The sequence below is a fragment of the Petaurus breviceps genome, unplaced genomic scaffold (assembly GCF_028583685.1).
Source record: "Petaurus breviceps papuanus isolate PSGF00001 unplaced genomic scaffold, PetGlider_PUasm1.0 118, whole genome shotgun sequence".
NCBI classification, from domain to species: Eukaryota; Metazoa; Chordata; class Mammalia; order Diprotodontia; family Petauridae; genus Petaurus; species Petaurus breviceps.
This window is the reverse complement of record NW_027185616.1, coordinates 19,098,164-19,112,986: the sequence shown is the minus strand read 5'-3', so window position 1 is coordinate 19,112,986 and position 14,823 is coordinate 19,098,164. Positions and strand designations below refer to the sequence as shown.

The 14,823-nt window shown below is 41.5% G+C and overlaps 1 protein-coding gene across 2 annotated transcripts in view; it reads left to right on the top strand.

The window, feature by feature from the left end:
• The window catches only part of DOCK8 (dedicator of cytokinesis 8), a 329,548-nt gene that overhangs the window by 286,785 nt on the left and 27,940 nt on the right, over positions 1 to 14,823 (top strand). For both annotated transcript variants that reach the window (XM_069086859.1, XM_069086866.1), the window contains exons 38-41: positions 3,515 to 3,615; positions 6,528 to 6,720; positions 11,408 to 11,551; positions 13,839 to 13,970. In XM_069086859.1, coding sequence (XP_068942960.1) covers positions 3,515 to 3,615; positions 6,528 to 6,720; positions 11,408 to 11,551; positions 13,839 to 13,970 — 570 coding nt within the window. The remainder of the gene's footprint in view (positions 1 to 3,514; positions 3,616 to 6,527; positions 6,721 to 11,407; positions 11,552 to 13,838; positions 13,971 to 14,823) is intronic.

Here is a 14,823-nt window from a genome sequence, read left to right as displayed (position 1 = left end):
GACCTCCAAGGCCATCTTGTCCGGCCCCACCATTTTATAAATAAGGATCTGAGATCAAAGAAGGTTAAATGCCTCTTCCCAAACCACAGAGGGAGTCATCATCAAAGGCAGAATTCGAATCTAGGTTCTGATATCAGAATTGCATGAAACTGAAATTCAATGTTCACACCCATAGGCTAAGTTTCTGAATAGTCAAGTCATCTGAGAATTTCATTTTGACTATGTCATGGTCATTCACCAACTCATAAAATCTCAACCACATTTTGATAATTCTGCAAGTATTTAACTGGCCACCATACTGTAGGGAATAGGGAAGGAGTGCTTGCCATGGTACCTGCCCTCAGGGTGTTGGGGAGACAACATTTCCCCACAAGGGACATCTGAAGGACACTACAAAAAATGCTAAGTGCCCAAATGTACACTATACATTGTAAATGCCATTGAATTTCAGAGAAATAAGTGATGAGTGAGGGCTATAGGAAATCAGAGAAAGCTCCATGGAGGCAGGAGGAGGGATGGGTGGGATTTGAATAGGCAGAGAGGATTCAGGAAACATAAGTAAAGACAATAATAGGAGAGATGGGAATGTATCTGATGTTTCAGGGAAAATGAGGGTACTCATCTGATCAAAAGAGAGGGTATGTGGTTGAAATATAACAAGGATAAAGTAAGGATGGCCAGATAAGCTGGAGCCACATTGTAGAGAGTTGGCAAAAAAGTGCCAGGCAATATTAGAAAATAGGCAATATGTTCGTGTACCCTCCCCCAACTCTTTCTTATTAATGCAAAAGACAGAAATATTTAAAATTACAAAGAGTTCATTAAACTAAAATTCTGCTATGCTTGAGTAACAAACCTATCATGCTTACATGTCCCCTTCTGATCTTTCCTTTACTCTCTTTTGTGTATTTTTTAAGTGTTCTGTTGACATTCTTTTTTCTTTTTCTTTTTTGTATCACTGGAACTACTCACTCTCTCACAATCTCTCCTCCTCCCCAGAATAAAAGCCCTCCCTTGTAACTGTCTCCCAGTGCCTTTTTTTTTTTTTTTTGCTTTTTGGAGAGCAATTGGGGTTAAGTAACTTGCCCAAGGTCACACAGCTAGTTTTTTTGTGTGGGTGTTAAGTGTCTGAGGCCGGAACCGAACTCAGGTCCTCCTGACTCTGGGGCTGGTGCTTTACTCACTGTGCCACCTAGCTGCCCCTGCCTTTTTTTTTTCAGAGGGGGGAAGTCAGGGCAATTGGGGTTAAGTGACTTGCCCAAGGTCACACGGCTAGTAAGTGTTAAGTGTCTGGAACTGGATTTGAACTCAGGTCCTCCTGACTCCAGGGCCGGTGCTCTAGCTTCCCCTCTCAGTTGTTATTGTCTTGCCCTCCCTTTGGTATCCCTCCTTCCTCTCAGTGCCCAGTGCTTTACTTAGGGCACCACACTATTATAGGCTGCAACGACCTCTCTTCCTAACACCGTTCCATGCATTGTCCTTACCCCTTCACAAATCTTTTCTATCCCATCCCTTCACAGTCATACTTTATTCAAACAAATGAGACCAGTATATTCTGACTGAGATGTTAATGGGGCTAATATATCACATCCCAAATAACCAATTCACAGTTTAACTTAGACATCCAAAAAGTTGCTCAGAATCTCTTTGGAGTAACTAGTGATTGAAATTTCAAGCAACCTATTTGGGCCTCAGAGCCAGTAGACTTTTCACTGGGCCTCAAATGACCTCATAAATGTGGCCTATTCTCTACCTAAACATAAAACAAACCCCTCTTATAGGAATTTCTTCTGACTAGTGTCCAGTCAGTCAACAAGAATTTATTAAGCACCTTCTATTTGCCAGGAGCTGTGCTAAGCTTTGGTGATATAAAAAGAGGCAGAAGAGAGTCCCTGCCCTCGAGGAGTTCACAGTCTAACAGAGACGAGCAAACAAATGTGTGTAAACAAGTTCTAGGTACAGGCTATGCAGGAAATAATTAAGAGAGGGAGGGCACAAGCATTGGGAGGAGTTGGGAAAGGCTTCCTATGAAAGATGGGATTGTAGTTAGACTTAAAGGAAGCCAGGGGACTGTGAACTCCTGCAGTTTCTCTTAGGCTACTTTGTTGGGCTTTCACAAATGAACTCAAGAGTATTTGGAAACCCTAGAAAAATGACTCTATCCAAGGGGTTGCTTGGAAGACAGTCCCATCCAGCAGCCTGTTCTTGATCATAATTGGGTCTCATTTGGCAGTGTGCCTGGAATGGTGCGCTACAGAAATTTCTCTTGTCTCATGTCATGACCAGTCCAAATCCTTTTAATACGGTACCTTGTACAGGGCAGGTTATTTTCAACATTCAGTAACCATGTATTGAGTGCCTTCTCTATATATAACACTATGCATAGATACAAAGAGACATGCAAAGGTAGCTTAGATACAGTCTCTGTACTCAAGAACTTTACAGACTTTCAGGGAATACGATATTTGTGGGAATGTACAACCGTTACATGATAATGCTAATGCAGCCCAGAATAGGAGAGGTTCAGAGTACTATGTAAAATGTGAGAAAGAAAAGATCATTTCCAGCTGGAGAGAGAATCATGATTCACTTATACTACATATAAAGTCTACAAAGCCCTTTCTTCACAACCCTATGGGGTAGCTAGTACAGGTATCATTAGCCCCAGTTTATAAAAAAGGAAGCTAGAGCTCAAGTTTAGCAATTTGCCCATAGCCGTATAGCCAATGAATATCATACCAGGATTCACTCCCAGGTCCCTCCTAATACAAAGGTCCTGCTACTATAGTCCTTCCATGAAGGAGTTCAATAGAGAATATAGTGCAGGAGGTAAGGAGGAGGAGGAAGGGGAGGAGAAAGAGGAGGGGGGTGGAGAGGAAAAAACAAAGAGGAGAGGGAAAGGAGGGGGAGGGAGGAGGAGAAAAGAGAATTTCAAGCACAGGGAATGATGCAAGCAGAATCCAGAAGGTTCCTTGGGCCATTGTCTTAACAAGAACCAAAGTCAGCTTATTAAGTTTGCTGAATGACGCAGGAGAGAGTGATTCTATTTTTCTGTTGTTTTGTTTTTCTCTTTAACAGTCACCTGTAATTAATGATAGGTAGAAGACCTAACAAGCAATCACTTGTTCGTGTCTCAGAGTCCCTTTATGGGCAGTAAGCTTCGTCGGCATCTTATTTTCCAAGTCCGATTCTTTCTTTAATGAATGTTCTATTTCTCCCCTTCCCAACAACCTAGTTTCTATGTCACTGCAATAAAACATAAGCCAACCTAATGCTAGCAGTCATGGAATGTTTGTCCCTCATAAAGTCGGTAAGTACCCAGGCTGCTGCCTCGGGCTTCGATGTGATTTCTGAGAACTGTTATGAGGTTGGTCTGGGCAGGGATGGGGTGGCCTGCAGTGCGGCCCTTTTACCTAAAGGGGGCCACGTGTGGCCTCGAGGCTGTGAGATCCCCTCCCCTGGTGGGGCTTCAATGTGACTTTTGAAAACTGTTCCCATGTTGGTCCCACCACAGGTGGAAGAACTACTCTGCAATCTCAACAGCATTTTGTCGGACACGGTGAAAATGAGGGAGTTTCAGGAAGATCCAGAGATGCTCATGGATCTCATGTATAGGTAAAACATCCCGGCCAAATGAAAAGGGGACACTGGGTGGCTGGGATTTATAGCATCACAGGATTGTATATTTTAAGTTGGAAGGGACCATCATAAAGGCCCGAGTATGACTCAGCCCCTTGATTTTATAGATGAGGAAACCAAGGCCCATGTTAAGAGGTTAAGTGGCTTGGTCAGAGTCACAAAGTTAATTAGTATGTGACACAGGCTTCACACTCAAGGTTTTCCTGAAATCAAGTACTGTGTTTTATGTGTTATCTCACTAATAAATCTAACAGCACATTTTTCTACAACATGTTACCATACCTGGGCAAGTTTGGGGGAAATAATGAAGAAAAATTTAATAAGAAATTAGGGGATAAAATTTAGAGGTGAACTCTACTTTTAGAAAACCCTACTTATAAAATTCTAGCTTTGCAAAGAGAGAAAGAGTGTCCTTGTAGCAAGAGAGCCAGCCTTGGAGTCCCTTAGACCGCAGAGTTCCATTCCTGCTTCTGACATTATTGGCTGTGTGACCTCAGGCAAATGTCTTAACCTCTCAGTGCCCCAGGCACCTCTAAGGCTGCTGATCAGGTGGTAATTAGCTTTGATGAAGGGAGTTTCCTCAATAGTAGTTCTCTGCACCAAATAAAGCCACACAGTAAAAAAAAAAAAAACAATAACTTTCAAAACAGTAAATGAAAGTGCCTTTCTAAAGAAAACCAGATTAGCCACATAATTCTATAAATAAACTTCTCTGGTAGCCAGTATGATTCCATTCTTGGAAAACTAAGTTTTCATCCAGCCTTTCAGAATATTTATCTAATGAAGAACAAAGTCTACCTCCACTATAACAGCATCTTCCTTATATTTCATGATGTATTATATTCTATCCCACATTCAGAAAACACTTAATTAGGGATCTTCTAGGATCTCAAGATTGTAGATCTAGATCTGGAAGGGACCTTACAGTCTATCAGTTCAACCCTAATGTTTTTTAGATGAAAAAGCTGAGGCCTATAAAGGTGAAGTAACATGCCCAGGATCACACAGGGTAATAAATAGCAGAGACGAGATCTGAGATGCCGTGTGCAATGTATAATGCAGATTTAACTTCTAGCTTAGAAAGCTGCCCAGGACACTGAGAGTTAATGTCACTGTGGTCACTGTGTGAACAGTGGCCAGTGAAGTGACGTGTTTAACCTTGTCTTTGTCAGCATTGCTTACCAAGGCCTTTAAGTTCTTTGATAAAATCACAGGTCTAGACATAAAAAAATTTTTTTAGGTGCAAAGCATGATGCTTGGTACTGGGAGAGATATAAAGTTAAGCAGGATGTAATACATAACTGAAAGGAACTTATGATCTAATAAAATAAAGAAAGAAAGGGATAGGGATTGGACCAGTGATTATATTGATACAGGGACCTCCAATAATAGATACTCCCTCTATCGATGAAGGTCTGAACTTTCTCTGCAATTTATCATCTAGAGAGTTGCCTAGAGCACTAGAAAGTCAAGCCCAGGGTCATGAAACCAATGTATGTTAGAGGTAAAACTTACCAAGTCTTCCTGACTCCAAGATTGGTTTCCTATCCATTAAGTGATACTGCCTCTCACATAAATATAACATATTCCTACAGCTGGCATGTAAATATGATACCAAATATTAGAATATGTTAAGGGCACAGAGGCAGTACAAAGTATTTGGGCATCAGTCCTGGAGTCAGGAGGACCTGAGTTCAAATCCAGCCTCAGATACTTATCACAAAACTAGCCATATGACCTTGGGCAAGTCACTTAACCCCAACTGCCCTACCTTCCCTCCTCCAAAAAGCAAAAAAAAAGGTACTTGGGCATCCAAGCAATGAGGGATCTTTGAAGTTAAGGGGACCAGGGAAGACTTCATGAGAGAGGTGATGTTTGAACTGGGTCTTAAAGGAAGTGGGGGGGGGGGAGAGGGGCATCTCCAGTCATCCTGACCTATATCTGGCCACTGGACCCAGATGGCTCCAGAGGAGAGAGAGAAGCTGGTGACTTTGCACAGCCCTCCCTCAATTAAATCCAATTCACCTGCAAATCATTTGGCATCATCTTCCTGATGTCATGGTCCGCTTCAGGTACAAAGGACAAACAACCAAAAAAGGAGATATGCTTTCAGAGAGGGATGGGATGGGGATGGGGTAAGGTATTCCAGTCAAAAGGAATTAAGTCAGGGCAGTGAGAAAGCACAGAATATGTCACTGTCCTTCAATTTGCCAGAGACACAGTATACATAAAAGTGACTTCAGTGGAAAAACTAAGTTCAGGCTGAAGAGTTTAAAATTTAATCAGGAGGCCATGAAGAGCTATCAAGGATTTTTTTTTCTTTTTTTTTATTTTTTGAAGGGGGAAGGCAAGACAATGGGGGTTAAGTTACTTGCCCAAGGTCATATAGCTAGTAAGTCAAGTGTCTGAGGCTGAATTTGAACTTAGGTCCTCCTGACTCCAGGGCTGGTACTCTATTCACTGTGCCACCTAACTGCCCCTCCTAATTACATTTTAATCTGGTTTGTACCATACTGTGAGATGCATGTTTGACACCTCTGCCCTAGGTAGTATTTTTGCCACAGAGCCAGGATCAAAATAAGTGTGTCAATACATTTGTCTTCTGCTAATTTGAGAGAAGGACAAAGAAGGAGGGAATGTAAACCTAATCTCAGCAATGACTTTTTTCCAATCTGGCTTTTTCAAGAGGCCATTTCTTAGAGTCTAACGTACAGACACACACTTATCCACATGTGTGAGTCAGCTGGAATGCTGGTTGTTTCTTCTCTCGTTTCCTGGATTCATTTGGGAAATTCTTGGCAAAGAAAAAAGAACAATGCATATGGAAAGAACTGGAAATGTCCATCCTCTTAACCGTCAAAACCATTTTCCCCCTAATCTGTCTTCAGAATTGCCAAGGGATATCAGACATCTCCTGATCTGAGACTGACCTGGCTTCAGAATATGGCTGAAAAACACTCCAAGAGGAAGTGCTACACAGAGGCAGCCATGTGCCTGGTGCACGCAGCGGCCTTGGTGGCCGAGTACCTGAGCATGCTGGAGGACCACTGCTACCTACCAGTGGGAAGCGTGAGCTTCCAGGTATGGATCCCATGTTTGGTGGTCTCTTCCACAGCTTCACCCTCCTGACCATCCCTTGGGGGTTCTGATCATTTACAAATGGGAAATGGAGCATTGGTTTTCTTGAATGAATTGGCTTTTTTTTCTGTCCTTTTCTTTTCTGTTTAGCTGTAAATATATAATCAACTTCTTCACTTCTTAGTCCTTAAAGATTTGTAGGTAAAAAAAGAAAAAAAATTGTAGGTTTTGACATTCTGCACATGAAAACATTCATCACTTGGTGGCCAATTCTTTGGCATTAGGCCTCTCCAAATAGGTTGTTTTTGTTCAGTCATTTCCAGTCATGTCCAACTCTTCATGACCCCTTTTTTAGGGTTTTCTTGACAAAGATACTGGAGTGGTTTGCTATTTCCTTCTCCAACTCAAATTACAGATGAGGAAACTGAGGTAAATAGGGTTAAGTGACTTGCCCAGGGTCACACAGCTAGAAAGTGTTTAAGGCTGGATTTGAACTCTGGTCTTCCTGACTTCAGGTCCAGAACTCTATCCACTATAGCTATCCACACACATACAACCTAGTCCTAAGATTAACTCCAAGCTTTAAAACTTGCTTTGTGGGATTCCTCTCTGGGGGTATAGGATCACCTCTAAATGGTGACACAGCTTCAAAGGAAAAACTACTTATGACAGTGGCATCAAGGAGATCTGATTTCACATTCTGCCTGAGACACTAAGTAGCTACTCAACTCACAAGCTGCTTGAACTCTCTGTGCCTCAGTTTCCTTATCTGTAAGATATGGACAATAATAGCACCTGCTTCACAGAGTGGATAGGAGGATTGAATGAGATTTCATATATATATATATATATATATATATATAGTATTTTGAAAATCTTAAAGCACTATATAAATGTTAACAGTTGTTAAAGTATAGAATAATACATCTGTGAGTTAAAGGGATGTCTACCCCTGGCAGAATGGAAAGATGACAACAATTTGTTCCAATGACCATGGAGGCAGTTGAATCGGGCGCTGTGGAGCACTTAGAGCTTGGTCAGATGCAAAAGATGCCAAGGTCATCTACTGCATCCCGGGCCATCCCCCATCATCTTGACTTTTGTCCTGCCACTGGACTTTGATAACTGGAAGGGAGAGTGAGGTTGATGACTTTCCACAGCTCTTCCTCACTTAAATCCAGTTCACGCTCAAGTCAAGACATCACCCCATGATGTCATCGGTCCTCTCCAAGATCAAGGACAAAGAACAGTATAGAACTTGTTATCCTTACCCTTACAAAAGTATTTTCCAGACTTTAGGTAAATATTTTCCTGTATGCCCTTTCTTTTAAGATTCCTTTGCCCCTTCCACTTGCCCTAAGATTCAATTTTAAGTTAAAGTGGTCTGAGAAGAAAAAAAAAAAACTGAAGGTGGAACTCAGCACTCTTTCTAGTTGAACACAGGAAATATATAAATTCAGGGGACCTGAAGAATGGTTTCTATGCCCTATTATTGCAGCAGTTACTGTCAACCACACCTGAAAGTTGGGTCAGGCCAGGAACCACAGCTCCTTCAAAGTCAGGCATGCCCTGTTGTTACTGGGTGTTTGAATAAAACCAGGGAAAAACCAAACCTGTTTTATATGTCCTCTGTCTTAAGAGAGTCTCTAGAGCGGAATCTCCCTGAAGTCATGAGCAGCATGATCACAGCACCTCCTTTGTACATAATATATCTCTCTTTACCCAATATTCTCGGAGCCATTTATTGTCCTTATTTACCCCAGCTCTTATTTTCTTATGCCACTTTCCCCCCCTGCTCCCTGGAGTTCTTTGTAGACTGGGTTGTTCTCCATGCAGGAGGCTGTTTATCTCCACTTCACTGTTAAGGAACCAGAAAGATCAGATTTGTCTAAGCTTACAGTTTATCCTACTATCTGATGCTAATCGACCCAAATGGTTTTAGAACTCAGCTACTAATTTCACTAATTTTGGTAGTAAGTATGTCCCCAGTTATTCTCCTTAGATTTTACTTTCCAGACGTGAAATATCTCAGAAAATTATTTTTAAAATTATATTATTTAACTCCTCTCTCCCAAAAAATGTCAAAATGAGCGAAATTTTCATATCAGTTTTTGAATCAGATACAGTAAATAATCACAAAATTGATTTAGACATGTTCTCTTCTCATTTTGCCCTTTTTTCTCTTTCTAAGAAGGCAATCTGAGTGATGAGACCATGGAGAAGCACTTTAAACAAGATAGCTTTTGCAATTCCCAGAAAATCATCAGTGAACTCCATCTTTAAAGCTAAATTATATCTTTCTTGTGTTAGATTTTAGTCAACTGTGACATTCCTGTTCCTTCTACCTCTTTATCACCTCTTACCCAGATTCTCAGCATTCCGTGTAAATATTAATTAGCATCATATATCTGGCCTACAAGTCATATATTAATTTTTCCAGTTTATGATTTGCTTACAAGAAGATAAGCCAGGGTGATTTAAAAAAAAAAAAACCTCTCTTTATGCAGGGTTTACAAAGGACTTTCTTCCTAGCAACCATGTGAAGCTGGATGGTACAAGTCTTACCATCCCCATTTTACAGATGAGGAAACTGAAGATTAGGAGGGTTACTCTACATGCTTCCTGAGATTCTAACCTGAAACTTCCAATTCCAAGTCCAGTCGTCTTCCTGTTCCACTGGCCCAATTCTCAGAATCAGATTCTATATTTCCTAGCTATGCCCCTTTACTTCTTAGAAACACTAGAACACTAGCTTCAAGATCCCCCGTGTCCTAAAAAAGACAAATTTAGCCCTAGTTCACCCTACCTGTTTGACTATTTCTTATTACAGACTACCAATACTTCTCTGAAATAAATTCATCTCAAATTGATGCTTGTGATCTCATTCTTTTTCTCCACTCAGAGAAAATATAGTTGTGACTTTCTTATGCATTCTGTTTCAATCTTATTCTGTTCCAATAAAATAAGATATCAGCCAAGAAAAATGAATTATACTCAAATAAAATCTGTAGAGGAAAAAGGAGTTCAAGGCCATCAAATTCCACAAAGCTAAGCTTTCTGGAATTCTGGGCCTCAGGGTGCGATATCTACTTCACAAATATGGGCCTGGAGATATTCTTACATACCATTTCTGCTCCTTCCAGCTTCCCAAGGCCAGGAAAATGCTCCTAGAATGCCTTTTCTCCGGCCACAGCCCTAGGCTGTGCAGTTCTGTTTTCTCCTTACCAGCTTCTATGACCTGGGAAGTGGGGCATGAAAACAGACCTTTTCTCTTGGGCCATTAAATTCTCTCCATATCATGTTCTTAAAGATTCTGCTGCCTCTGATTCTGAGACACCATCAGAGAAAAACTGGGCAAGGACTTAGCAGAAAGGAAGAAAAGTCATGGCCAGGTTCAAGGCAGCTTTGAGAGTTTCTAAGAATCTCCTGAGAACCCCTAAACCACAGTGTGGTTTTAAAGATAAATGTGTAAAAATAAATAATCAATCAATAAACATTTGTTAAGCTTCTACTATGTACTAGGTTGTACTGAGCCCTGGGGATGCACGAAGAGGCAAAATACATTCTCTGCCCTCCAGGAGCTTGCAAGTAAACAGAATTTACTGAAGGCAAATGTATATAACTAATACATAATTAGTACCACAACATTGTGTAAGAGTGGCATTCCTCATCATTACTGCTAAGCATTATCACAGCTATTCAACCAGAAACCAGCAGGAAAGTGGCCATATACAGAGTGACCCCAAAGTCTTAATACCAAATAATATTATAGCTATTCAACTGGGAACCAGGGAAAAGGTGGCACAGTGCAGGGTGTCCCACTTAAAACAGCTTAAAACTACACTAAGCCTTTTGGGACACCCTGTATCTTAATAATAACAATAGCTGGGATTTATATGAGCTTTAAGGTTTGCAAAGTGTGTCATCTCATTTGATCCTACAGCAATCCTTGTGGGGTAGGTGATATTATCATCCCAATTTTATGTTTTGTTCTGTTTTGTTTTTTGCTTTTTGGAGGGGGGAAGGACAATTGGGGTTAAGTGACTTGCCCAAGGTCACACGGCTAGTTTTTTGTGTGTGTTGTATCTGAGGCCGGATTTGAACTCAGTTCTTCCTGACTCCAAGCCCAACTCTATCCACTGTGCCACTGATGTCCTTGCCCCAGATCAGAAGATTAGTCAACCAAGACTCCATAGGGTCTCGGATTATATCCCTGCTAGTTCTCCTGGCCTTTTAACTATCACAGGTTGTGATCTCACCTCTGTGCCCCTTCAGTCTCTTTCAGTACCACCCATTGGCTAGTGGATTTAGACAAAAAAGAAATGGCAGATTTCATCTAGCCCCAAACACCCCATTTTTCTGATGAGAGGGCAGTGATCACCATCTCCTGGCTTCCCGGCTTTCTTCAAGTCTTAGATAGAATCTCATTTTTCCTGGTCCCCCTTTATGCTAGATCCTCTCCTTTGTGATTATCTCTGACTTATCCTGTCTATATTCTTTTGTTACATAGTTGTTTACGTGTTGTCTCCCCCATTAGACTGTGAGTTCCTGAAAGGCAGGAACTGTTTTCTGCCTCTCCTTGTATCCCCAGTGCTCAGCACAGTGCCTGGCCCGTAGTAGTTAAATGCCTCTTGACTTGATTTGACTTGTCTCACCTGGACCCTCAGGTTTATAATATGCTTTGTTTCAGAACATCTCTTCCAATGTCCTGGAAGAATCTGCAGTCTCTGATGACATCCTGTCCCCTGACGAGGATGGAGTGTGTTCTGGGAGATATTTCACGGAGAGTGGCCTCGTTGGGCTGTTGGAACAAGCGGCTGAACTTTTTAGCACAGTGAGTAGCATAAGAAAAAACCCCGGGGTGTCCAGGTGGCTCAGCGAGTAAGAGCACCAGCTCCAGTGTTGGGATGACCTGGGGATCAAATCCGGGCTCAGATACTCAGCACCACACCCAGAAACACCTGGCCATGTAACCTTGAGCAAGTTACTTAACCCCAATTGCTTAAAAAAAAAAACAAAACCCAAAGGGTGCCTTAATGTGGAGAATTGGAAGACCTAGTTATCATTCGAGGGCAATATGGCTTCTTGGTAATAAGCTCAGAGATGCCTACTTACCACAGATCCCAGAGGCTAAGGTGAGGGACATCCAGGGACAGGAAAAGGAATTTGTAAATTCCAATGAGCCCTGCATTCTTTCTGCAAGAGATGATCATATTAACACTATATTATATTGCTGTATAGCACTTTCACTGTGTTATTCCCTTTTTATAGGGAGAGGTGAAATGACTCGCCAGAGTTACACAATGAATTTATACAGCCATACTAGCTTTCCTTCCTTCCTAGTCAATCCAGAAAAAAAAAAAGTAAGGACAAGTCATTAAAACATCTGGGAAGGAACAGGGAAGTAGTGCAGTCGGCTTCTCTTCTAACAAAGAGTTCCTCCCTAGACTATATATAGATATACTTCAAAATAGGAACCTCCAAGCACCCTATTCATCTCCTGCTGGGCCTTCAGTGTACCTAAAAGGTGGGCAAACCAATTTTAGTCATTTGAATCCAAAGCAAAAGGAAAAGTATCTAAACATTATGACAGATTGTTCCATTATTTATCATCTGTCCCCCAATAGCTTCCTCAATGATTGACCAATGTCCATTTTTTAAGGCTTCACTAAATTTAGCAGACCTTATTATATCCCAAGGCAACTAAGTGACTCAGTGGAAATAGTGCCAGTCCTAGAGTCAGGAAGACTCATCTTCCTGAGTTCAAATCTTGTCTCAGACACTTACTAGTTGTGTGACCCTAGGCAAGTCACTTAACTCTATTTTGCCTCAGTTTCCTCATCTGTAAAAATGAGCTGGAGAAGGAAATGGCAAACCACTCCAGTATCTTTGCCAAGAAAACCCCAAATAGGGTCATGAAGAGTCAGACGCAAGTAAAACTGACTAAACCACAATAATGATTTATATCCCTAAGTTTCCTCTTTTTATCTAATTTATGTTTCTGTTTCCTCCCTAAAACTAAAACTTTTTTTCTTTTTAACAGTCTTAATGTCTTCCCTTTTCTCTCACCTCCTTTCCTCACCATCTCTCCTTAAAATGAAAACTTTCTCTAAAGGAACCCCACCTCCAACCAGAAAAACTGGTGGATTCTCCAGGGATTCCTAGGCCTCATTACCTAAAAAATGATGCCCTCTCTCATTATTTTATGGGAGCCTAGATGTTTTCTGACTCCCACTAATTGTCATTAATAGATAGAATATTTATCATTTATAGGTTCACAGAATTGTAGACAAAGCTGGAAGGAGCCTTAGAGTCTCTCTAGCCTAACCTTCCTCCTTTTACTCATGAAGAATGGGGGCCTTGAGAGATGAAGGGACTTGGCCCAAGTCATACCAGAAAGTAAACAGTAGAGACAAAATTCTAACCCAGGGCCTCCGACACCAAATCCAAAATACTTTTCATCATACCAGTCTGCTTCTACTTATTTATATGGATCTAATTCCTAGAAGAGATGGAGGGAATGGACAAGTAGGTGTAAAGAGAGGGCCCCAAAGATAGGAAGTCTTGGGTTTAAGTGGTAATTCTAATGCATCCTGGCTGCCCAGTGCTGGACAATTCATTTCATTGTTCAGTGCCCTGGGAAATTCTCTAAGAATATAAGTTTCACATAGAGTTACCTCTCTATACTGGTAGAGTTTCTTCACCAAGAGTTCTCCCATACCAGTGAAGTCATAGGTCTGGACAAAAAAAAATCCTTAAGAATATATAACAGGGGAGTGGCTAGGTGGCGCACTGAGTAAGAGCACAGGCCCCGGAGTCAGGAGGACCTGAGTTCGGTTCTGGCCTCCAACACTTAACACCCACACACAAAAAAAACTAGCCGTGTAACCTTGGGCAAGTTGCTTAACCCCAATAGCCCTCCACAAGGCAAAAACAAAAAACAAATGAAGAATCTATAACAGGGACTGGGCAGAGAAGAGATTTAGGTATCATCTTCAATACTGCAAAGTGATGAGAATGCCAATAGCAAACTGCCATCTTTCAGATGCATGTTTTGAGGATGATCTTCTAAGAGGTCCTACTATCTTTAATGTTTTGGTTTTGTTTTTCATTTTAATAAGGGAGGGTTGTATGAAACTGTCAATGAGGTCTACAAGCTGGTCATCCCCATATTGGAAGCTCACCGGGACTTCAGGAAGCTGACTTCAACTCATGACAAACTGCAGAAGGCTTTTGATAACATCATCAGCAAGGTACCTGGGACAGATCCCTTTCCAACTCGTCCTGTGGCCTGGTTGCTATATTTAGTCACAAATGCTGAAGAAGTTGTCCCTGTCCCTGTCCCCTGATCTTTACCTCCCTTCTTTTTCCAGGGAGTTTTCCTTCATGTGGTATCCCATAATTTGTTACATGACTAATGATGAATGAACAGAAATGAAATGGGACCAAGAGTGTGAGAGGAGGAGAAGTGGGCTAATGAGAGCCCAATGCAATATGTAATCCATTTTGTTGCTCGAAGAAAATCTGAACATTTCTCTTGTGATTTGGATATTAGCACCTTACGAGAGGCCTTAGGAATCAAAAAAGAGGGTGACGTACCCTAAGACACTCAAGGAATTAGTAATAGAACTGAGAGTGTAATCAAAAGCAGTAGCTGTAACTAATCTTGGACAACCCATTCTTTGCCCCAAGGTACCAATTTGAGGGGAGGTAGTGAGATATATTCACTCCCTGGGGAGTTGTACTTCTTCCCTGAGAATGGAAATGTACTTCTTCCCCCCTCAACTGCATCAAGGACTGTCCCTTTTCCTTACCCCCTAATCTTCCGTCCTACCCACACTTGTTCAGTGTGAACCTGCCTCAGGAGTACCAAGCTCAGGGTCCAGGCTCAGTGGCTCCCCTCCCCCACCTCAGACAGCAAAAAATCATGCTCTACACAAAGCTCAGTCTCAGAGTGACGCCATCCTCAATTAAACAGTCTTCTGCACAGACTATTGTCATTTGCCCCAGGCTCAGGAATTCCTAGCTGCAGTTCTAACTAAGAACTCCTCTTTCTTTTATGTCATTCCCAAAGCTCCTTGTATAAGCATGAAAACTTGCATGTAT